This window comes from Pteropus alecto, unplaced genomic scaffold (assembly GCF_000325575.1).
Source record: "Pteropus alecto unplaced genomic scaffold, ASM32557v1 scaffold25, whole genome shotgun sequence".
Classification (NCBI taxonomy): Eukaryota; Metazoa; Chordata; class Mammalia; order Chiroptera; family Pteropodidae; genus Pteropus; species Pteropus alecto.
This window is the reverse complement of record NW_006441955.1, coordinates 30,477,021-30,503,840: the sequence shown is the minus strand read 5'-3', so window position 1 is coordinate 30,503,840 and position 26,820 is coordinate 30,477,021. Positions and strand designations below refer to the sequence as shown.

General features: G+C 33.2%; 1 protein-coding gene across 2 annotated transcripts in view; it reads left to right on the top strand.

Moving 5' to 3' along the window:
• Positions 1-26,820, top strand: part of ZNHIT6 (zinc finger HIT-type containing 6) — a 57,117-nt gene that overhangs the window by 11,817 nt on the left and 18,480 nt on the right. The window contains exons 6-8 of one of the 2 annotated variants that reach the window (XM_006919374.3): positions 17,128-17,196; positions 18,737-18,817; positions 20,231-20,308. In XM_006919374.3, coding sequence (XP_006919436.1) covers positions 17,128-17,196; positions 18,737-18,817; positions 20,231-20,308 — 228 coding nt within the window. The remainder of the gene's footprint in view (positions 1-17,127; positions 17,197-18,736; positions 18,818-20,230; positions 20,309-26,820) is intronic. The other variant, XM_006919375.3, reaches the window with a different exon arrangement.

Sequence of the window (26,820 nt, the reverse complement as noted above, 5' to 3'; positions counted from 1 at the left end):
TCTCTAGTTTTTAGTTATTACAAATAATGCTGTAATTAACATCCTTGAACAAATTGTTTTATGTGCTTATGTCTTTTCTGTAGGATTCGTTCCTAGAAAGCTTAATTATTGGTCAGAGACTACATGCATTTAAACTTTTGAGAGAAAGTCCAAATTGTCCTCCCCAAAAAAGTAACACTTTGAACTTTCATCAAAAAAGTATGAGAGTGCCCGTATTAGTTTTACTTGTACTTTAATGGAATATTATTAAACTTTTTTTTATATCTGATTATTAGGCTGAGCTTTTAAATTTTCATTTCTTTTAAGATGTACCTGTTTATATCTCATCTTGTTCTGTTATATACATTTGAATATTTTCACCAATCTGTTTATCCTTTAATTTTGTCTTCCACTTACTTTTGATGCATTTTAAATAGTTGTAAAAAAAAAAATTCTGTATAATTCAGAAATAATAAAATAGACTGGTTAAGAGCACAAACTGGAGCCAGGCTGCCTGGGTTCAGATTTCCTGATCAGCCACTTCCCAGCTATGTGATCTTAAGCGAAGCCACTTAATTACTTTGTGCCTAAGTTTTCTCATTTATGAAGTGGGACTAGTAATAAATTAGGGTTAAACCAGTTTTTATTTCCATTTATAGTTCTATATGAAACTACTTATTTAAACATCTAACTAACACTGAATTGTCTCTTTTTTTAAAAATTTGCTAATTTGCTTTTACTTAATTGTTACTAAGATATGGAATATTTGCCCACATGTTTTAGATTGATATCTTAAAATTTAAATGTAACATTTGACTTTAATCCAATAAGGTGATCTATCCTTCATAGAACCATTTTGGGAGTCAGTGCAGTGAAAAAAATATAACTTAAGTCTATGTAACTAAATTTTTCCATTCATTGTTAAACGGCCAATTATATTTTTAAATGGAAAATGGTTTTGCTACTAACTGAATTTAAAATGTCTGTATTCAGCTGTTGGATGAATAATAAAGGATTAACATGAGTTCCCAGCTAGTCGAAAGTCATACCTAAAGAATATTGCCAGTTAATCAGCTTGAAAATCTCTTTAATCACAAGATTTTGTTCATTCTTGTTCAGCATTTTCATCGATGATTAAGATCTTGATTTCTTACCTTGGCACTATTGACATTTTTGAACTAGAGAGTTATTTTTTGTGAAAGGCTATCTTGTGCATTTTAGGATAATGTTTAGCAGCAGCATCCCTGGCCAATACCCATTAGATGTTGGTATCACAGACACATACACATGCATATACACATATCCCTCTGTTGTGACAACAAAAAATATCTCCAGACATTGCCAGATATCCTTTGGGGTGGGGGCTGCAAGGGGAAGCAAAATCACTATTTAGAACCACTGATTTAGATGAATACAGAAGACATACTTATTGAACTTAATGCATGGCAGAATCAGGATTACAGAACTTTTGATTGCTAAAAGGTGGTATGTGAGTAACAACATAAATAAGGTCCTGCACTTCAGAGGAAGAATATGAAAAAAAGACACTTAGGAGTACCTTTTTTGGGATTCTTGTGTTTTTTTCAGCCATTCATACAAAAATGATCAAGATTTTAGATGATTGTAGTGTTATTTTTTGTTGGAAGGAGGGAAGAAGTGAATACTGAATTTTTTCAAAGAATTATCTTCACTTCTGTTCTGTTTTTAAGAGATTCATTTTCAGTGCTTGTTTTCAACTTTCAAAAGTGATAAGGCTTTGACTCAGATAAACCTGAATTTGAATATTGCCTCTACTGTTTGGTACACATTAGTTAACCTTGGGCAAGATCAAACTTACTGGGTTGTTGAGAAGATTAAATGAAATAATACCTAAAATAGTACCTAGTACTTAGTAAATAATGTACAGTGACAATTAAAGGTATATGCTTTGTTATCTGAAATCTTGGGGATAGAATACATTTACTAATAGGTCTGTGGCAGCATTGCATAATCAGAAAATACTATTTCTGCAGTAAAACCTACAAAAATTCACATTATAATGGGTAAATAGTAACTATAAATGGGCTCAGTCAGGTTTTGCTGCAGAAAGAGTTATTAAAAAAACTTAGTTTCAGAGGTTTGTGAATTTGGGAATTGTTTAATATGAGATTTTGTTCTGTACTACGATTATTATTATTACTCTCTGGATATTAAATTGATCCTTTGTTTAAGTAGCTTGAGCTATAATACAGTCAAAAACTCAGAATGAGCCTGTTCAGAATTAAATGTTCAAATGTTAACTTTTGATCATTCTGAGTGAAGAATTCTTTGTCGTGTTTTTGTAACTTTTCTATAAAGTCTGAAGTGATTTCAAAATCGAAAAGTTTTTTTAAAAAATTTAAATATCCCCATATGAAGTGTGACTAATATGTCACTGTGCCTGACTTACCTCTGTAGAACTAACAGCAGGTTATGTAGCAGCAGACACAATAGATTCCTTAGAAGCATAATTTATTCTATCCCAGGCATCCTTTATGGCATGAGTTTTTGACCATTATGACTCTGGATCTCCTAAAATTATACACAAAATTATGTGATGTGAATTTTTCTAAGACTAGGAACTGTAATTTTCATTTTATAGTTAACATGGGATGTAATACTAACCAGTCTGTGAGGTCAAAATGTAGTATTTAATAGCAATGAAGTTTAGAAAACTGGTAAATTTGCAGGAACATCATAGAGGATAGCTTTAATGAACAAAGAAAAGTTAAAGAGTGCTTATATTAAGAATAAGATGAGCCAAAGCAAGACATCTTGACATCTGTTAAAAAGAGGAGCTGGTTAAGGAAATGTGTCCAATAGAAGCTCCCCTACTTATTTTGGGGCAGATCCCAAACTACTTCTTTAAAATAGTGACCCAGAGGTAAACTTTTTTATCTCATCTCTTCGTAGGGCATATAACTATGTTCACTTTTACCCAACGCTAATCAAAAACTGTTGAAAGAAATACTAAAGACCTATATGACAAAAACTTAAAGTCTACCGAATGACTTAAAAGATTTGAACAAATGAAAAAAAGTACCTTGTTCTTGGGAAACTCAATACTATAGAAATAATATTTATTTCTTAAATGAACGATCTTTAGATCTGATGTGATCCTAATCAAAATACTAATAAGATTTTGGTTTTTCATTTTTTTTTTCTTTTTTTTCCTTTGAGAGGAAGGAAAGAGTTCATGATAAAATGACAAGTTCATTTTGAAGAATAAACATAGTAGAAGCACCAGGTTAAACCTGAAGAGTAATGAGGCTGGACTCATTAAAATTTTTGAAACTCTAGTAGTTTTATGGTGCTGACATAGAAATCTATAGTCACCTTAAATTGTAGAAAATAGACAGAAGGATATTTGGTATTCTGTTTCTGTTATATGATCAAGTTAGCATTTCTAATTAATACAGATAATTACTTAGTCCACAAATGCGATTGAGACAGCTTGCCATTTGGTGGAAAAGGGCTTGATCTTTTACTACAACTTCCAGGTGGATCAAAATCTTAAACTTAAAATGAAATAAAAAAAAATACTGGAATATTTTCATAATCTTGAAGGGAGGAAACATTCCAGCCAAAGCCATAAGGAAAAAAGATAGCTAAATTTACTTATTTTTTTAAAATCGGATGACAGAAAACGACCAAAATAAAGTCAAAAAACTAACTGGATAAAAAAAATCTTTAACACATATGACAAAAAAAGCTTATGCATTAACAAGAAAGAGACTAGCAACTTAATAAAGAAAGGAGGCAAAGGATAACAGATGATCATAGATATATATGTACATATATCATGGAAAGATATATACATACCTATTATATGGCTGCTAAGCATATATTAGTAATATCTAGTCTAATGAAGGTATGGGTTAGGCCATTTTCCTCTTCCACTGTTCTTGAGAGTATAAATCAGTAGTCATTTTTAGAAGGCAGTTTGGTACTGTTTCTCAAAATGTTATGTATGCCTACTCGAAGAATTTAGCCCACAAATGTATTAATACATTTCACAGAGAGGTATGTGTCCATATATATCTTTTGCAGCATTGTTTATAGTAGTATAAAAGCTGTCAAAAACCTCAAGTATCCATCAATATGGTTCTGAGTTAAATTAATGATGGTAACTTCATGCCATGGAATGCTATGCAGCCGTTAAATAAAAACAAAATTAGATGTAGAAGTACTGTCATGGAATGATATGCATGATATGTTCAGTGAAAAAAAATGCTGTAAACAATTATCTAAAGTTTAAACAATTATCTAAAAGATATAAAGCTCACTTTTTCTATTGACATACAATTTACATGCAATGAAATGTACAAATCATAAGCGCACTTTTTTAAAGCTTTGACAGATGTATAGATCTGTAGAACCTGGTTCCTGTGAATGTATAGAACATTATCACCACTCCAGAAAGCTTTTTCCAAATTAGCTTTCCTCCCCAAAGATAACCTGTTCTAATTTTCTTCCCCCAAAGATGTTGCCAGTTTTAAAATTTTATATATATGGAATCATATAGCTTAGGGATCCCTAGCCCCTGGGCTGCAGACTGGTACTGGTCTGTGGCCTGTTAGGAACCAGGCCACACAGTAGGAGATGAGCAGCTGGTGAGCAAGCTAGGCTTCATCTGTGTTTGCAGCCGCTCCCCAGCGCTAGCATCACTGCCTCAGCTCTACCTCAGATCATCAAGCATTAGATTCTCATAGGAGCACTGGTACCTGGTGCCAAAAAGGTGGGGACCACTGATATAGCTCATCCTTAGTTTTGAATGATAGGTTAGCTGAATATGAAATATCTCAAAATGACATTTATTTTAGTAATTCATTTTTTTATTCCACTGTCTTCTCACTTCTCATTTCCACTGTTGAGAATACTCTTGTTTTATATAGCCTTTTTATTTTTTCTCTTTCAATTACTTTTAAGATCTTTATATTTTGTATTTACAGTTCTGCAGTTTCACTGTGATGTGTGTCTTCATGTAGTTTCTTTTTATTTATCTTCCTTGGGATTTGTTGTGCTTTCTGAATGAGTTCTGGAAAATTCTAATGCGTTATCTTGGTCTCTTATTTATTTGTCTTTGCTACATTCTGGGTAATTTACTCATCTGTGTCCCCCCAAGTCATTTTCTCTCCTCAGCTGTGTCTAATTAATCTGATCTTTAGCCCATGCTCTGTTTTTCTTGTTTGTTTATTTCAATTATGGTTTTTTTTTTTTTCCTAAAAGTTCTGTTTCTTTCCTGAATCTATCTGGTCTTTTAGATAGAATTGAATTTCTTTCTCATGTTTTAAGCTTCCTTTGTTCACCAATTTTGAATATTTATTATCTGTATAAATAATTACAGTATGTGAAGTCCTAGGAAGTCTATTACTGCTGCCTGATGTTTGTTGACTCGTGATTATGGTATGACTCTTGTTTCCTTGTTTTATTTCTAAAATGTAATTGTGCACTCAAGTTTATGTAGAAGGTGGTACACATTTGCTAATGCCAGATACTCTGTGGTATCAATCCAGGACCCTCTTTAATTTCCTAGTCTGAAGTTTCTCAGACCATACTATTTATATTATTAGTAATAATCTGAATCCGAGATCCATCTGTGGAAGCTTCATTCTCAGTTGAAACCTTTCTCCCCAGCTGCCTTTTTCTCTCCCTAGAGCCCAAGCTGAGGTCGACAATTTTTCTTGTTGTCTCTCTTTGCTGATAGGCAGGATTTTTCTGGTTCATCCTTTCACTGATTTTATTCAGTGATCTCAGTTTAAGGTCTACAGTTTATGTGGGCCCAAGTATCTTGTCTCATGTCACCCAGTAACTGTTGAAACACCAGCCTCTTGGTTACCAAGATTGGCAAAGGCCTCTGGAGCATGCATACTTTTAACATTCCACTGTGGTTTTCAGTTCCTGCTTCCTTTTGGCCCTGAGATTTTTCATACTTGATGATGAGCTTAGTATGTTTGTTCTATTTCTCTGGGATTTCTTACTATGCTATTGAAAGAGTTTTCAGATTATCTTCTCTACCATGTTGCCCTAATTGCTTAAAATAAGCACCTTCTCCAGCATTAAGGTAAGTAAGGTCATGAGCGGGAAAGAGGTGGATCAGGAAAGCATGATAGTTACTGCAATTCTACTTGGAATTTCTCTGATGGATATAACTGTACATAAGGAAAATGAAATATGTGCAAGGAATTCAATACAGCATTGTTTGCAATAGCTAAAGAGTAGTATGAATCTAAATATTCATCAGTAGTGGACTGCCTAAATAAATTGTGGTAAACCTTTACAATGGAAAAAGAATGAAACAGCTCTAAATGCACTAATATGGAATGAACTGCCAGAAGTATTATGTGAATAAAGATAGATGCAGAACCATGTTCTTTATATGCTGCCATTGTGTGGAAAAATAAAGTTTTTATATATAGATGCTTAGAGACAGGGTTGAGAATTATGTACCCTTTTGTACCTTTTTGAATTTTAGACCCTGTGCATATAATGCTGATTTTAAGAATAAATGAATTTTTAAAAGAATAATTTAAAAAGACATTGATTGATGTGGGCAGGACTGTGATACATTTTGAATTGTAAATATAATCTTTGAAAAGTTTTCTGATGCTATCACATGAAAGTCCATGTTTTTATTCATGACTACCACTCTTTCTTAATTGTGTTTTAGTGTTTTGCTGCAGGAAGCCAAGGACACCAAACATGTATGGTTGTGCTTGGGTAACATGTGTCATTTGGTTGCATAAGTTCTTCATTTTATTTTTCTGGCTATTTGGGTCTGAAGATTAGGCAGTGGAGTGGGGGACGCACTTTGATTTGTCAGTTGGAAAAAAGATTAAAAAGAATTGGACTGAGACTCCTCCCCAATAATATCTTTAGCTTCTCTCCAGGCGTGGACTCTTATGTGAGAGCTGACCACCCATTCCCCAGAAATGGGCCCAATATTTGATCTTCTCCCCCCACTGTGTCTCCACCTGACCTCAACCCTCAGTTCTAAGCCACCCAATCCTTCTTATCATTCTTTTACTGCTATCAGCTTAGAACTGAGTTTTAAACTTCTTTTTGTCCCACAGTTCTTTAGCTCTCTGGCCATGGGTCTCTCTTAGACAAAGTTATTAAGATAGTAGAAGTGTGCCCATTATTAAACAAAAGTGTGAATTAATATTTGAGCTCCAGTTCTGATTTAGAAGCTAGCCACTAGATGTCTCTCTTGTAAAGAAATAACCTTTTACGGATTCAAAAATTACTTTTTGTCCTTTGGATGAAATTACAGCATTCTAATTATATTGCAGTGATTTACTCATCCAGCTCTGCATAATGTCAGTAGCACTTTTTTCCTGAAACAATTATGTGGTGATACACTTCTTAAAGCACTTTATTTTTTATGCATGGTGTCTTATATGACGGTTTGTTACTCAGCTGCAAACTGAGTTTAGAAAAGAGAGCAAAGGAAAATGAAATGATGGGTTTAGCAGTTGTGGTTATGAGGGGAACAACTGGATTTTGCGGTGATCTTTGGGGGATTACATAATAGGTGCTCAGTACAACTTATTAACTAATTGAAAATGTTTAGCTCTCCGGTTTCTCTGCCATAACAGCTTTGATATAGTTTGATGTAATAATTTCAGAGCAACAGTAGGGACTTAAAAAACAGTGTGAAAGAATAGAAACCTAATGGTTCCCCAGTCCGGCATTTCCTTACTGAGTCTTGTAGACAGTGGTAAGGAAGTGCCTGTAGCTTCACAGAGGATGTACCTTTCCACAACAGCAGTTAGCCAGCGTTCATGAAAATGGAAAACCAAACTCTGTTGATCTTCTTGGGGCCCCCAAACTGGTTCACTTAGGGAAGTCCTACCCTAGACAACCAAGTCTGTTCCTTCATGATATGCCTCTAGAATAATATGTCCTTTTCCTTTTTCTTCACTGTAGCATTTATCAGCTATATTTTCCCCTGCAGGGCCATCTTGACTCACCCTGGACTAATGGGGAACTTCTAAGTGCTTTCCCTATCTTCAGTGTCTCCTCACCTCAGTCACTTATACCCTGCTGCCAGATAAATCTTTCTAAAATGTGTTTTTACAATAATGGTCACCTGCTCAAAATTCTTGAATGCTTCTGTCCCGTAGGAGTCATTAGTGCAGAGGTACCTTCACAGGCCATAGGCAGAGTTGCCAATAGATGAAATTTGTCATCTCATCTTCTGGCCTTGGAGTGTCTGAAGCTCTCAAGTATTATACCCCATTTCATGGCCTGAAGTTAACTCCTTTTTCTTATCACCCTTCCCCATTTGAAACTGCTACCTTTCAGGCAGTGGGAAATATAATGTTTCAAGTATTTCTCATTAAGCAAAATAATGTAAGTCTTCCTCTGTGAATTTGCTTTTTAAAGGAGGAATAATAATGTAGTTAATAATTCTTGAATATTTATTTTGTGTTAAACATGACAATTTAATCTTTATGCGTAAGGGAGTTTTCTTGACAAGTTACCTACCCCTTTATACCCATTGCTTTATTTGTAAAATGAGGACAGTACTAGTGCCAGTTTTGTGTAGTATGCAGTTTTCACTTTAGAGAACACATCAGAATTAACTGGAACAATTTCAAAATGCAAATGCATGGGCTGACCAACAGAATTGCTAATTCACTGAGCCTAGAGCAGGGCTTAGGCATCTTTATTTTTTAAAATCACTAGATGAGGCTATGCATGTGTGGGATCAGAGGGTATGTGGGAAATCTCTGTACCTTCCTATTGATTTTGCTGTGAACCTTAAAGTGCTCTAAAAAATTGTCTTTAATTTAAAAAAGGAAAGCATCAGATGATTCTGCTGTTTACTTCTACCTTTCAAACCACGGATCCGTGTGCTAATAAGTCACTGTCCTTTTTTTTAAGTAGTTCAGTCAGTGGGAAGACAAGTTAAGTCAGCTAACTCTTACACCTTTTGTAGGTTATGCTCTGATGGAGTACTCATGGAGTGTTATGGGAGCACAGAGGTGGGCTCAGTGCCCCAGCCTTGGGGAAGTGTTCTTCACTGAGAACTGGGGACTGGAAAGACCTTGCAGAGAAGATAGAATTCAAGCAGATTTTTAAAGGACAAGGAGTAGTTTTCAAGTCTAGGTTCTTATCCAAACAGAAGAGAAAGATGGGTTATAGTGAGAACATCAGATGCAAAAGGATAGAGTAGCAAATTTAAGACAGGGAAAGTAGTTTAGTGTGTCTAGAAACTAGGATGTCAGTTGTTAAATGGTAGGGGATGAGGCTGGAGAGAGCCCCACTGGGCTGGACCTTGCAGGACCTATATGCCACGCAAGGGAATTTAGATAGAGTCATACTTTGAGCAGAAAATGTTCCTGTTTCTATGAGGGATCTGTAGTAAATATGGATCTTCATAATCTGTCCCTAATTAATTTCCTAATGTATTCAACTAAATGTACGCAGGCAGGTCACTATTCTTAATCCTAAAACATCTTCCCCTTCCATACTTCCTAGCCATCAGTGAAAGTACACATGATAGCTCATCTTCTCCATTATTTCTCCTTTCAGAATTCCTATAGTACATATTTTCTCTGCAGGTAATATGAAACAGATGCCAGAATTTAGTGCTGGTATTCAGTTTTGGGTATGCACATATCTGCTCTCCTTTCTGCATTCTGGTGTTTCTTAGCAGGGGCTCTATTGGCATTTTGAACAAGACAATTTTGTTGTATGGGACTTTCCCAAGCATTATAGGAAGGTTAGCAGTTCTGGTCCCTACCAACAAAATGCCTAAAGTGTTCCCCATTTTGAGAACAATCAAAACTGCCCATTTTCAAATGCCCCCACCTCCCAGGTTAATACCACTTCCAATTGATAACTGCTTTACTAAGCTATTTATCAATTATTTGAAGCAAATATACTTTTTCATTTCAATCTTCCTCTTCTACATCCATGTTTTTAATATACTGTCTACTAAAGCCAATACCACATACTTAACATATTTCCTATTATTATCATGTGGTGGTGAAACTAATTTTTAAAAGAGCAAAATATAATATATAACTGGAACTTTACAAAGTATTTTCATAATGATGTGAGACATAAAATTTTGGTTTTCATTCTCCCCAATTACAGTAATTTTAATCCATGCTAAGTAACTACACAGATCCTTTATATTCACTCTCCCAGAAACACTTATGATACCAACCCTAATAAAATAGATGGATTATTCTTATGAGGAATAGCTTCTTTTATTTTTCAGACTTTAAATGTTGATCTAGAAATACATTTTAAAAGATAAAATGCTGTGAGTGAAGGATTATATAGATTATTTTGTACATTTGCTTTTTCCTTGGAAGATTTCAAAATTTGGTAGATTTCTTTCTGCTTTAAATTAAAATAAGATTTTATAACCAAATGTGGAAGAAACCAGTTTTTTTTTCCTGAAATTCCTTCAGGTATTATTTGCTGCTTCCATATTTCATAACAGTTGATAATTCACAGATTATCTTTTATATTGCTCAGAAATGAAAAGTGAAACCTAGAAAGAAGAAAATTTTTATCAATTAGGATGGTTTATGTTGCATGAAGTAAAATACCCAATTCAAACTGGTTTGAGCTGTTAAAAGGATGTATTATTGGTATCGTAATTGAATGTCCAGAGGCAGAATAGACTTCAGAGTTAATAGATATGGTGACTCAATTTTATCATCAAAGACCCAGTTTATTGCTGATTCTCCATTGTATCCTCTCTGGTATCAGCTCAATCCTCATGGCCATAAGTTGCTCATGGTAAAATTTTGGTTTATAGTAAATATCCAGGAGTGCTTCTCTCCCAGCGATACTGGATAGAAAACCTGAAATTCACCATGATTGAACTAACTAAAGCCATCTACCCAATCCTGAGCCATTGTGTTCAGGAGAATATACAATAGTGATTTTCTTGAGCTAACCAGTAAGTACATACCCCTGGAAATAGGGATGCGGTCAATTTATCAAAGTATGGTGATGGATTAGGAAGAAGGGTGTTGGTACGGGACAGCCAAGTAGGCTTGAAAATGTTCACTATAACTCTTAAAAAGCATTTCAAATATGGATGCAAATATTTAAAAAATATAATTGAGATACTTTTGAACTAATAATAAAGAAAAATACATGGCTCGTTATTGAATTTTCAATTCTGGAAAGTCAAAAATAATATAGTAGATTAGAACATAGTCTTTAGAGTTACTGTACTACATAGATTCAAAGCCCAGGTCTGCCACTTTCTAGCTGAATAATGACCTTGGAGGAGTGACTTTCTTCTCTCTAACTTGGTGTTCTCATCTTTAAAATGAAATAATGGCATTTTGTGTCATAGAGTTACAAGAATTAAATGAATTAATAAATGTATTTAATTAAAACAATGCCTGACATATAAAAAACACGTAATAAACTGTTGTTATTACTGTTGCTACTTGCTAATGTTCTCTGGTAAAAGGATCTACTGATAATTTTTATAACCTGGAAACTTTTCTAATTTAATTAGTGGTATACTATTCTAGAAATCAGACATGTAGATAGTCTAGCTTTAGCTTATTTACTTCATGGAGTCGCCAGTATTTAAAAAATAGAAGTAAAAGTTTCAGGCATTCTTGAACTGACATAATATGTCATTGTGCTTTCTCAAAAGTAGTGGAAAATCCTTCCCTTAATAACTGCAAACAAGGACTGAAAAGTTAATATCCTGAATATACTAGGGGAAACACTTATTAGGAGAGTTAAGTGGTAGGACATTGAGTCTCTCTGTAAGGCCTCATTTCATTCACTCTTCTTTGTAAATGTTTGTTGGTGCATTAGCTACAGAATAAAATCCATACTGTTTAGCAGAACATTCAGAGTCTTTTACATTTTGGTATTAATCAACATATCCAGTTTTACCATTAGCCACTAAACACTAAATTCAATGTTAAGTAGAATTTGATTTTGAACTCATGGTGAAATATTCTCATTGAAGGCCCTGTCAGTATCCTGTTCCAAGCCTCATTAATTCAGGACATTGGATTGAATATAGAATTATAACAATGGTAATAATAGCAGTAACTAACATTTTTGGTTGCTGTGTTTTGAGCTCTTGACATATATTTACTTATTTAATCCTATGATATAAATACTGTTGGCATCCCTATTTAACTGTGAGAAACCTGAAGCAGAGATCACATTAAGTAATAAATTGTTAAAAAGAGTAGGATTTAAGAATAAAAATATTTTAACTCATTTCAACTTTGTATTGGAAATCTTCTCAGAATTGAGCCTCCATTTGTAACTCTTAATTGTAGCATATTTTTTTGAGGAAAATAGCTTTGAAGCTGTCAAAATGATTAGTTAGATAAGTAACACTAGTTCTAGTTTGGTAATAATTTCTGTGATAAAAAGGAAACATCTTAAAACTTTGAATAATGAAATATTTTTACGTTTAAAAAGAATTTAGAATTATTTCTGTCTTTTCTATGATTACTATTCTGCACTTCCCCATGAAAACATCTTTGACTTTACTGATTATGAAAAATAGCAAATCATGTCAAAATGTTATTAAATACAGACATATGAAGTAAGAATTAAGTCCTTTTATTATGTTAAGAAATAGCCATAGTTAAAAGTTGGGGGCACATCTTTATACTTATAAATACATGTATGAATATGTATATTTTTGAATATAAATGCCATTATTTAACATCCTCGTGTTTCTACCTTAGTCCTGCCTCATCGTCTCAGTATGTAGATCTACCATGATTTATTTAATCAGTATACATTTAGATTTATTTATTTTTTTGTTATAGGAAGTAGTACAGTGGACATTTTGTACATGTGTCATTACTTGCCCAGTTATTTCCTTGGGATAAATTCCTGAGAATAAAACTGTTGAGGCAAAAGTATACTATTTTTCAGTATAACTTTCTATTTATAGCTTTTATGAAATTGAACTGTCAGAAATGTGCATCAGTTCATACTCCTGTCAGTAATGGAGAGTGTCCATTTTATCACACTTCCCTAAGATTTATAATTTTAACAGCATCTTTGTAAATCTGGTAGGTGAAAATATTTCATTTCTATTTACATTACTCTGGTTATATATTGGCTTGAACATCTTATCGTATCAATAGAGCAGTGCCATTTAAAAGAATCTGATGACTTTTGATTTGTATCTCCTTCCTTAGAATTATGGTAGCTCTCCAGAGGTGAAAATTGGCAGTTTTAAGTCATGAAATCAGAAGAATAATTGACCATATGGGTATAGAACTTAGCCCCAGATTCGTTTCTTCATCCGCATATCACTTTCTTGAAAATATGGGATAAAATGATCCTTAATAGTTTCTAGCAAGCAAGAGTTGTTAAATAAGTTCCCTATATTAACTCACTGAAACAAAGTACGTATAAAACAATATTTATTTTCCTCATTTACTACATGTATAGTCTGAGTGTTTCTCAGCCTTTTCATTATCGTCTCACAAAGGGCTCTTTTAGATGTTTTTTTCTCTAATTGCCCTCATGATATTTTGATACCACAGATATACTATATATCTGTTTATGTACAGTGGCCCTTTGGAGGGCCGTAAACCGTTATAATAGCTAAGATTATTTTTACCCTCTTAAGAACTGGTTTTCACCGCTTTTGGGGTGATGCTCCCCCATTGAGAATGCATGAGTGTGTGCATGTGTGTTGATATTTGGGGAGGAGGAGCAAAAGCTTTGCTATGCATGAATAGTTACTTCAGTTTCATGAGACTCAGAAGAGATCCATATTTCTGTTACTTTATCAGGTTGTCCAGAGGGAACATTAAGTTTAATAATTGCCACCATTACTTCACCAGTCTATTATCAAACTCTTATCACGTAGTGCCTTGGGGTGCCTAAGTTACTAGAGTATTCTTGGTACAGTATTTCCATTCTTATGAATGTTGATAAATATGGCAAGGACACATCGACATTATTATAGCGTTAAGCATTTTGCTGAATTTAAGAAGAGTAGTCCTAATGCATTAAGAGTAATAGTAAGTGTTTAAAGTTCTATTCCAATGGTTTTCAGACAGTGGTGATTTTGCCTCCCAGAGGACATTTGCAATATCTGAAAATATCTAGGTGTCACAACGGAGGGAGTGGATGTTGCTAGTGGCATCTCATGAGTAAAGACCTGGGATGCTGCTAAACATCTTAAAATACACAGGGCAGTGTCTCCACGCTCACCTCCATAATAATTATCTGGTCCAAAATGTGAACACTGCTCTATCCTAATGATTCTACTTGGAATCTATCTTTAGAAAATAATCCAAAATACAGAAAGTTATATATATACATAAAGATACTCACTGAAGCATTACTTTTATTTTTTTCCTTACAGAAGTGTGTTGTTTTAGAAAACATAAATATAAATGAAAAATATATACATAATTAATTACAGTTCCCCTCGCAAGTAATGTTTTGGGCACTTTGGTTATATGTATTATTTTAAGTGAGACATGTATCAGTATAGTACATAATTATGAAAAATGGGAAATAAACTTAATTCTTTGAGACTTAGGAGGAGATTTATTTGTCCATGTCAGGGGTACATCAGTTTCAGGAACACCAAAGAATTGGAAACTACTTTAGAGATAGTTAACTTTCTCATTTTAGGAATTCTTTATATAATATCCTTCATTCTCTCTACTTGTTCACTTAAATATTTTACTCTGAATAAGTGTTCTCAAATGCCTCTTATAGTACCATAGACTAAAAAAGTACAGGCGGTTTTTTTCAATGAAAAAACTTTAGTTTTTTAGTTTTTAGTTTTAGTTAACTTTTAGTTCTGTGTGCTGGTAGCGGTAAATGAAAGCCTCATCCCTGGGGATATTCTTTTATTTATTTATTTTTTTCTGTGATTTAATATGGAAGAACAAATGGTAAAAAATTGAAGTAGTCATATGTCTATCAATAGAGAATGGAGATTTGGCATTTTTCACACAGTGGAGTACTGTGCAACACTTAAAGTTAATGTATTTAATCTATATGTATCATAAATAAATCTCTAAAGCATAACTTAAATAAAGAAAGCAAAGCACAGGATTTTTAGAATATGATAACATTGAAATAAATGTTAATTTCACACAAGATACTATACTGTTTATAGATATGTGTATATATGTGTATATAAAATATAAAACCATGAATGGCAAGAATACACACTCAACCTCAAGACAGTAGTTACCTCTGATGATAGAAAGGGAATTGGATCAAGGAACAGTACAAAGGATCATTATCCATATCCATAACTTTTTATTTCTTAAAAGAAAAAAAAAATCTCAAATAAATATGGCAATATGCAAGTTGGTTAAATCTGAATGTAAGTACATTGAGTAGTCTTTATATTCTCTTTTTGTTTTTGAAATGTTGCAAGATCACATTTTTGAAAAGTAAATGTACTTTTCAAATTTGTTCATGTTTGAAGTGAAGCCAAATATAGAAAGATTTTTAAAATACTCATAATTTAGCAATGTGTATATAATAAAACAGTAATGAATGACTTCCTTATAACCACAAGTAGTTAACTACAGCAAATAAAATGATCTCCAAGGGCTTTTCTCTCTTGTTTTTGGAATGTTGAGTACTTTCTGAAGGTATTTAGGGTCTATTGAATGTTAAGAAATGGGAATGGTTCTTGAAATTACTCAAGCAATGATGGGATGATTGAGTATGATTTACAGTTCTATAAGATGACAAGTTCATAATTTTTTCTCCTGTAACTTAACATGGAAAAATAAATATATTTAGAAAGAAACAATGTTATGCATTAAGATTTAAAAATCAGTTTATTTCTTACTAAGAGAGGAATGTAGTGTCTCTCAGCCTGTCAATGGTGATATTATGCTGTGCCTGTTTCACAGGTAACAAACATTGCAAGGTATTTTCTTTTGGAAGAATTATTTATTTAAAACCAGTAACTGTTGTATTTACATTCAGATTTTTAAGGTTTTTTTTCTGGGATTTTAGACATCTCATTTAAAAATTAGTGAAGGGTGCTATACAACTTTATCCTATCAAAAAAGTATGAAACTTAACACGATTGTTTCTTGTATAAGTGGCACTATCAACCTAAGCATAATCAAGGATATTTTTCTCTAGTTACTGCCAAAAACTGTTTTGTTATTAAAGAAAACATCCTTAACCAGATCTGTGATAACTTACCCTAATAGAAGAATTTTTACTTGATTTTATGGTCATTGTGTTCTGATAAAAATTTAATTATATAGACGTTTGGTGGGAGATACTCAATTGTGTTAACTGAAAATTTAATTATATAGACGTTTGGCGGGGGAGCATGTTTGCTAAGGCATAGATTTGTATGAGTATGCTATTGGCTATTAACTTGCCAGTAGATTGTTAGAAATTTCTTTTAAGTAAGGAAAAAATGTGTAAAACTATCATGTAGTAAAGACATTTAAATTTATGTAATGATTCAATATTTTGAGCATTAAATATTTTTGAAAGTAATGGTATATAGTGTCACCAAATTTAGACATGTTAAATAGAAAACATACGGTCATTTTTCTAAAAACAGACGTTTAGTGAATTACTACTGCTGTTGGTCCTGTACCAAACCAAAATTTAGACCTGAAAGCACAGGGACTCTAGTTTAGAGTGCACTCTGCTTAGCAACCAACGTGTTGTCTACTGTTTTGCTACTGAATGCACGTACTCATGGCTCAGAAGTGTATATGCAGCCAGCTGGTCTCAACCAGACAATACTTCATTCACCTAATTTCCAGACTAATCGGGAAAAGACATCAGCTTATTGTTTTTAGTCATGAGGAAATTTATTTGTAAACTTCAAGTAGTAGCACACTGATATCAAAAGCCCCCTGAGAAATTTCCTTCTAATTCAGGAACGTGAAATCCTTGGAATTATGAACTGCTTCACTTAATTTTTTTTTGTCTTTAAAAATCCTTGCAAGTATATTGTTTTAAAATTTTGGCCTCTAAAATCCTAGAAAAGTGATAATAAATAGCTCTTAGTAGAAACAAAGTAGATTAAAATCTAAATACTTTAGAATTATTATCTGAAAACAAAAATTTAGGAAATTTGCTTTGTGTTCACACTTTTATTTTCTACCTTGATCCTCACATGATTATTTCCTCTCTTAGAAAACAGCAGTTTTGTTGGCATGTGAAACTGCAATTTCCGCAGAGTCAAGCTGTATACGTAGAGAAAAGGTAAAGTATCACCACTGTCTATTAAGAATTAATTTGTTTTTATTATGTCTCTATATTTAAAGTAAATTGTTAAATGTAATCTCAATAAATGTATGTCAATATTAGAATGGATAAGTTGTGGTATATTGATACTATGAAATGCTAAACATCACTGAAAATGAATGACATACAAGCTACACCCATCAATGTGGATAAATCTTAAAAATAATGCTGACTGAGAAAATCAAGTTATGAAGACTTCATAGACTTTGATTCTGTTCGCAAATATGAAAAAAAAAAGTGTACTTTTTAGGAATACCTACAGAAGTGGTAAAACTAAGGGAAATGATTAGCACAGGAATCGTGGTGGTGTTCACTCCAGCAAGGGAAGCAGGCATTAAGGAGAGAGATGTAGGGAGAATGAAGAAGGCTGGAAACTGTCTATTTCTTAAGCTGACTGATTATATAGGAAGTGAAAAATGATCCACAATTTTACTCTACAGAGATTACTACTATAAACATCATAGTACATCCCTCAGAAAATATATTATTGTATGCATGTACATAGGTATACTTATAATTGGAATTAATTTGCATTACTACTAATTTTACTCTACAGAGATTACTACTATAAACATCATAGTACATCCCTCAGAAAATATATTATTGTATGCATGTACATAGGTATACTTATAATTGGAATTAATTCGCATAAATAGTTTCTTACCCTTTTATGAACATTTTCAAATGCCATTTAAAAATTTTAATAGTTGTGTTTTGATTCCTTGGGTTAGGAAAATTTTAAAGTTGCCTTTTAAGTAATATTTTTAGCATATATCTACATTATAGATAAATGTCCTCTGTAATTGTCATGGAATTTAGTGAAAAACTTTCTTATTCGAAGGTACATACAAGATTAAAGACAGGAGAAGGACTTAAATTTTACAGATAGGACTGTATTACACAGTAGTATATATGAATATGTATAAATGACTGAGGTAAGTTACTAGTTCAAAACAGTGTCTTAATTTTGTTTCTCAGCTTTATAGTTTAAAAAACAATGTGCATACATATAGGAAAATCAGAAAACTTACCATGCTTCGTCTCAGTAGTATCAAATTTGTAACCTGGTTTTATGATTTAGAATGAGTAGACTTGAACATGCACTGAAATTAGCATAATCTGAAACCTTTTTTTCATATTTTTTATTTCTGCAGCTTTCAAATATATTTCATCCTGACATTTCTTTTCATCTTTGAGCACAGGTGTGCGTTGAAAGAGGCATCATACTTTTTTTTCATACTTTTATAATTAATTTATAGGGAGCGTCTCAAAATACTATTTTTTAAGACTTTAAGTGTCTCCAAGAAGTCTTTTTGAGCTATTTTTCTAAGTAATTTTTGCTTAACAGGACATTATATATTGTCAAAAGTAAAATAAAAACATGGTCTGTATTCGGCTAAAAAAAAAGCCACAAGATTTAGTAATTCTAAGTTAATACCTCTAGTAGAAAATTATAAATGATAATATGTTTTATTTTCATTTTTCCTTTGTTGGGAAGAGTGCCAGATGATAAAACTATTAATGAAATCCTAAGAGCTTACATTGATCCTGAGAAGTCTGATCCTGTAATTCGTCAAAGGTATGTTTTTTTAAAATTGTAACTTTCTAAAATTATTAAAAATGTTGTATTTGCTATGTGCATATTTATTATGTAAAGTCATGACTTTATTGGAATGTTATGTGTCAGTGCCATTTACTTTCTGTCCCATTTCCTTTGTTTTTACTGAAGGCTTTGTCAGTTGGAGACGATGCTTTTGGATAGTAATAACCATAGTTAGCACTTACCCTTTATTGTGTTCCAGACTGTCTTTGAATTAGATACTAATAAATGTATTCATTTAATCCTCACATTGAGGTAAATTACTGCCATTATACCCATTTTACAGATGGGGAAACTGAGCCTTAAAATGATTAAGTGACTTCATAGAGCTGATAATCAGGGAAGCTAGGATTTAAACCCAGGCAGTCTGAAGTCAGCCTCTGCACTTTTAACCCTTAAACTAAAATGCCTTTCAAGTTGAAGCAAAAACTGAAAATGAGGAGTTTCAGAGTAACTGTTAAAGACAGGAAATCCTGTTTCAGCCAAGTCTCCATAAAACTAAGTAAGATATACTCTGTTTCCTATCCAGAAATACAGCATGAACAGAAATGATTAACATAGCATGGTGGAGTCAGCAATAAATGTCTAGGTTAGAATAGCTACATCTTTCCATTATTAGCTGTGTGATTAGGAGCAAGTTACTTCTGGGCCTTAATTTTTCTCCATCATAAAAATGAGATTAATAATATCTACTAGATAGGGTTGTTTTGAAGCTTTAAAAAATCGCATATATAAAGTTCTTAGTGTAGGACCTAGCACATAGTAGGCAGTGCTTAAAAAAGGAAACTATTATCAGAGTATGAATTATTAGTGTTCCTGGACAGAAACCCAGTTGCCTTTCTTTTCACTAGATGGTACCTGCTTGGGATATGAATGGTTGGTTTGGTTCCAGAGTAACCTGATATTTACAATTTACGCCGAGTGGATTCTAAAGTGTCTGATCCAATTGTAGTTAAATCTCATCATCTACTTTTGATAAAAGGTAGCACCCAGACCAAATCAGATTAATGTCACATATCAAACAATGTCTTGGGCCAGGCATAATAGACAAATGTCTTTCTTCCTAATTACTGATAATCCAGTTATCATTGGTTATATATTTGGTAATAAAACAAAATGACTGTCACTAAATTAGATACATTAAAAAAATTAAATTGCAAGATTACTGAAATGAGTGTTTCTTAATTTAACTTAATTACACAGAGAGAAGGAAGGTAATTTTTTAAAATTCAGATCCTTGGTTAGAAAATATCTTTAACCCTTTTTCTATGCTTATATAGATGAATTTTAAGTATTATTAGCTACTCATAAATGCTTAGTCTTCCATAGACACTATTTTGAAATATATTAAAAATCAATTTTGCTTCTTTCAATGTAACATTTTTATTTCAGGTTGAAAGCCTACATTCGTTCTCAGACAGGGGTCCAGGTTTTAATGAAGGTCGAATATATGCAACAAAATTTAGTAAGGTAAAATTGCTTCCCTCCCCATTTCTTTAAATATTTTTAAATTCTGCAATATAATTAAGTGGCTCGATTAGCTTAAGTAGCTAGTTATTTCACTAATTATCTGGCTATTAACAAAGCCGAGGCTTTTAAAAATGACTTTCATATTAAAATTTTTAAATAATCACACATAGAATATTTTCTGTTGAAAAATCACTTAGTTAGAATATTTTAAAATAATAACATGTGCAACTAAGAGCTTTCTAAGTTGCATTTTAACTTATTTCAAGAAATATTCTCTGCAACAGAGTTCCAGTTGTTCCAGAATTCCAGTGTTCAACTTGTTGCTTTTAGAAATGCAAAAATTCATGTCACCAACTGATCACTGAGTATATTGCAGTGGAAAGAATACTGTATAGAAATGTGAAGGGAGACAGGTTCTAACAGTTTGATTTGAGAAAATTCTTAAATCACCAGACTCTGTTCCTTATAATGGAATGATGAGAAGACAACATAAACGATTTCTGAGAGTCCCTGCGAAGTTTGCTTAAGTGCCAGTTATGTCAGCCTACTGAATTACAAAACACTGATCTTTTAAGACCTGTAATTCTCGTCCCCTGTTTTCATTGTTTAATTAACAAAACTACTATATCTTATTCAGACTAATTCTGATTGGCCTTGTCTGTAATTTGATTTGCTAGTATGGCTTAGTCCAAACTGAAAGCAGAGCTAGGATTGAACCCTGCTCCCAATTATGTTAACTTGAGTAAATTACAAAACCTCACTTGCTGTAGTTTTCTCATGTCCAACATGGGGATGGTAATAATAATTATGATTGTCATGAGAAATTAAGATAATTCATTTAGCACATGCTTTTATTATTCCTACCATGACTATTATTATTGCTACTACTACAGATAAATGGATTCTTACAGAAGGTCTACACATAAGATTGCAAGACATTCATAGCTAAGAATGAATCTAAACAGCAAATATTGATCACTTTTCTTACCAACATATCTCAAATATTCCCAGATTTATATTATTATCATAGTTCATTGATGAAAATTTTGAGTTTTCTGTCACGTCGTCTTTTTCCTAGACTTATTAATTCAGTGTACTTACATGTAGTTCATACTTTAACTCCACTCTTTGCCCCAATAGATTTGGGGTCCCAAATAAGGGAAGGATAGTAAGTTCTGTGGTTTCTGCAAAGATAGTTATCCAGAGTAATAACATCCATATTACCCAAATTCAGTGATTTCTGAAATTGGCAATCATTTAGGTAATTAATGAGAAATACCGATGTAAAAGGTGCCCTTTTTTGTGTTTTGTTTAGCAAAGTCCTAAAGTGAATTCCATATAACTCATGTTTAAACAAAACAATTTGCATTGCTCCCTTGTATTTACCTCTGATCAATCAATAATTCATTCTTCCTTCTTCCAAATTCAGTTCCTTTCTAAGTATGCACCATATTTTATCTAGTTAGTTCATGTAAATATTTTATCTAGTTAGTCCACATTTCATACTGTGGTGCATACTTGATGCGTATACTATGGCTTAGTCTCATAAGCCTGCTAAGAGAACACACCTGAGAGTCTTTATGAAAAGTGGATTTGTTTTGGATAGTTGTATCATCCCAACTTCTCTAGGCCATGGAACTAACATACCCTCTCCAAGGCTTCTCTTGACAACTTCGTGACATGTCCAACAATCTAACACTTCAGCACCATTCTGAGCATTTGCCAACCCCTTGTTAAAGACTGCTGGTGTGGGGAAAATATATAAATGGCTCCAGGAGGACTGGAAGGCAGACAGTAAAAGCTACTATCCATTTCGGTTCAGGAAATTCTTATTCTTAAATGCAGTAGGAGAATAAAACATTGCCTCATTGTTTGCTTGGTATGTGCTTATCTGACCTTGAATAATTGCAAATAGTAGCCACCAACTACTGTTTTAATAGCTGTGTGAATGGGACTATTTTATTTTTTAACTTTTTTCCCATTTACCCTGAGATAATTCGCAGATTATAGTCCTGACCTTACCCCCAAAGTTTGCCATAAAATATCTCACTTTTATTATGATTTTCTCATCACTCTAGTATATTGATAGTCTTTGGAAAGAAATGACATCATTCTATTTATAGCATTCTGTTTATAGTAGTTCGATCGCTGAAAATGTCAAATCTTAGAAAATATAGCATCCCTACATGAGCTACACTTTATATTTTCTAAACGGGAAAAGAGCTAAAGTAATAAGTATATATTTGAAACACCAGATAGCTTATATAAAGTTAAATAAAAATATTTATTTGGATGAGTTTGGCATCAACTTGACCCCACAGTCACCTTATTTACCTAATCTATTAGCCAGATAATTAAGCTTCTTTACCAAAATTAGGGAAAGCAACCTTTCATTTTGGTACAACTGCTAAGAACAAAAGTTTTTGATTTTTTGTTTTGGTTTGTTATGGATGTTTGTTTGTTTCTATTTTTATTTCCTTCATTACCTGAAAGAGACAGTTTGTTATATTTCCATTTTAAGTCGAGGCAAACTGGGCTGTGGCCAATGAGGAAATGTGCCAGCTCACTAAACCAGTTAAACATGACTCTTCTGCAAAATATCATCTTGCAAAATTCAAGAAAACCAAAATTGTATGTGATAAAAGGTAAAGATAGGATACTGAGTATTTTAAAGTCTATAATAGAGGACAGACTACTTGGGCCCAGATAGCATTCATTTTTAACATGGAAATGTGTACTATAAATTCATGAAGAGGCAGAGGAGATGGAGATCTCAGCTTGTCTTAGCAGACTTGGTTTTCTAGGAGTGTGGCAGAAATTCATGACATGATCCAGAGGGAGAAGTCGGGAAAATCATTTCATGCAGTTGCAAAGAAAGAAGCCAAGATACATAAAGACCAGAACACAGGAAGGTACCAGTCAGATTGGTATGACTTATTTTAACAAAGAGCCAAAGAGGGTAAACCTGAACCAAAAAAAAAGATCAGAGAAATGCACTGAAATGAAGGTCAGATGTTCTCATTCTAGGCACTCAGCTTCTCTGTGCTTCATTTTCCTTAGGCCCTTTACTTTCTTTTATTTTATAACCTCTCATCTTTAGGTACCCAGAGAGGACTAAAGCTGGGCCTTAGGTTAATCTTTATCCCCAAAGAGGAGGGAATGATAAATGAATGAGTAAAAGGTGAGTGGTATAACTTTAAGGAACACCTAGAGTAGGCTCTTTTGGTACTAAACCTGAACCAGAGAGAATAACATGAAAAGTACTTTGACATTATCTATGTAGAAAACCTATCCTTGAGATTTCTGCATTTGAGTTGTTTACTTGAACTCAATGTGATATATGAAAATACCAAAGAAGAGGAAGTAGAAGGTTACAACCCAGGACCAGGAATTTTGGATTTAAAAATTGCCACCCTATTTAACTTTGAGTAGCGATGGAATCACTTTAAGGAAACTGCAGTTGAGGTAGCTTTTATCTTGAAGGTGGGCCTAAGGTTTGGGTAAGGTACATCCTTATATTTCTGATTAAGTCAGCCTCAAGATATAGTTATCCTAACTTCTACAAAACTTCCCAGTGTTACAAGTATTTTCTAATTATAAATAATGAAATTAGATATTATGGGGGTATATTTAGACATAGATTTTTATTTTTTTAATTAAATATTTTAAACCACACTGTTCTTTAGATAATACATTCATAGGTAGGCTAGGATGAGCATTTACATCTGATTATATACTTAATTACAGTTATACCATTAAACGAAAGTACATTCAGAAAACATCTAAGTAAGATTATTATAGGTTATAAAATGTTAGGTTTCTAATTTAAGATAATCATGCTAAATAGGAAGATTTTATTATTTCTTGAAAAGTGCTTAGAAGGCAGAAACATGAAGTTTCCTTGTGCTTGTTTGATTTTAAATGTAGCCTACGATTTACAGTGACTTAAGAGTAAAGTCTTTTTACCAAATACTTGATGTTGCCAATTTTCAACTGGTCGTGTTTTCCATTCTTTGAGGGCTTATTACAATTGTCTCAAGATATACCTAATCAGCTAGAGCCATCTTAAATGTTTCCAGGATTTAGCTTTGCCCTACACAACTTTTATATTTAGATTTCGGTGATCATGAACATATGTCTAACACTAAGCTCAGCACCAATCCTGCTAATCTATTTGGGAGTTTTCTTTCCAGAATACACAAGGTTTTAATTTGCATCTTCTTATGAAAGCTAATATGGCTTCTTAAGTAAAATCATTTATTCATTCAGCAAACCTGTGGTGGGTCCCCGCTATGATCGAGGTACTGTTATAGACGTTAGGGTAATATCGGTAAGGAAAACCGTTCCTGCCCCTATGGAGCTTACATTCCCTGTGGGGGAGAAGTCATATAAGGTGCTTGTATTAGCAAAGCCTCACTTGCCCTCTTGCCACATCATCTCTTACCAGCTTTCTATTCTCAGAAAGTAAATGAATGGTTTTAAACCAGAGAAGCCTGTAGTGATGATGTCAGGCACTATCAGAGGCAGCCATTGTATTGCTGCTCACTTGAGTTATTATTGACAGATGAATTTAGAATTATTCCCAGCTTTGATACTGTTCATTCATTCATAATTTCCCAAACTTATTAAATTTTATGTCTGTTATACTTTAATTTATTAATGGAATTATCTATTTTCATAAAGAAGTTGAAATACATTTTCTGTTTTTTATGTTTGCTACTTTGATGTTTATATAAGATCCTGGTTTTGATAAGGGTGTGGTTTAAGCTTTTGTGAGATTTCTTTTCAAATTTACTCAGAAACCATTAATTAAGCACATTTAATCTTCTATGCATATAAATAAAATTTAGAGTTTTTACAAGAGTTAATAGGGTACAGTGCTGTTGTAGTAGGGAAAACAGATGCGAACCATAGGTGACTGAGGTTCCTGGCATAGATCTGTCTACTGAGATATGGAGGTATGTCCTGAAGAGGCTTTAGGGCATGTTGAGTTTCACATAGAAGTGACATCATTTTCAGAAACATTATTTTCAAAAAGAATGGTCTTTCTAGACTAATCCTTTATTATTAGGATTCCTTCAGAGTGAACTTATAATTCCAGTAAGAAATATTTGTATTATTTTTTCAGAATATATAATCTATAGAGATGTTGACCTTACTTTAAAAAGTTCCAGACTACACTTTGTAGACCAAAAAGTCTCATCATTATAAATGCTAAATTAAGCCATGGCTTCTCAAACGTAACCCAAATTATGAGATAGTTGAAATAACCTTTTTCATTTTATTCAAAATCTACATCAAAGTAGGTTTGTTTGTTTGTTTTATAAAATCAAAATAATGTTATAACTATGACACAGACCATGGAAAGTTCCTAAGCCTCTGTTTTCCCACCTGATAGTGGAGATAAAGACAGAAAGGATATTGCATTGTTGTGAAGATTACTTTGAGATAATGCAAATCAGCTACTTGGCAACACAGTGCTTGGCAAATAGCAAATCACTCTTAGTAAAGATGTTATTCTTTTATTATGAAGTGCAACATCCAGGTCAACATCTTACTGAATTGACTCAGCGAATATGAGTTTTTGTTGTTCTTTCAATCTTAGAGATCACTTTCTTAGTAAAAGGAGGGAATATGTATAAAACAAAAAGCTCCATATGTATTACGCATTACCTTTTTTAAAAAATGACAACTTCTTTCAACCAAATCATTTCTTATACTCCTCTAAGTTCAGTATTAGCTATACTCGCAACAGGCCACTCACCACTAACCATAAAGAGGGCAGATGCTAAATCATTATTAGTTCACATTTCTTTTGACATAAATGGGATATTGGAAGAATATGAAGTTTCAAGAGCTTGTTTATTTAAGATGTTGTCGACTGTTGTTTGTGTACAGATGACTCTTAAATCTAGGTATATTTTCAGCCTTTCTTCCTTCTTTGCTCCAAATCCTTTTTTGCCACTGTCTTCACTTACACATCTCATTAAATCTTAAACTCAGCATGTCTAGATCTCATCACACCACATCCATTTCTTCCTGATTTTGTGCGTGGGTTTGGGTGTGGGCGTTGTTTTAAATAGAGATGAAATGGGCTAATTATGTCCCTGACATCTAATACACAGTCAGTGAATGTTGATACTCATTCCTTGTTGTTGGCGCTGTCATTCTTCTAGTAAGCAAGATGTAAGACCTTAGAGCCATCTTTCACTTTTCACTTGCCATCTTGTCTACATGGTTGGCCTCCATAATGAGTTTTCTGTATGGTCTGCCTCTTCTCTCCATTCTTCTGAGTAGAGTGTTGTTTATCAGTTTCTACAGTGGAGCCTATCCCTTCCTCCCTAACTGGTTATAATGTTTTATCCTCTGAGCTTCAAAAAATGTTTTGTACTGCAATCCTGTCTTATATTTTATCCCAATAAAATCTGTCCCATATGATGCTAAACGCCTTTTTGAAGACAATGGCTGCCTTAGGCTTTTTCATTATTGTATTTCCTGCTGTTAGTGACTTT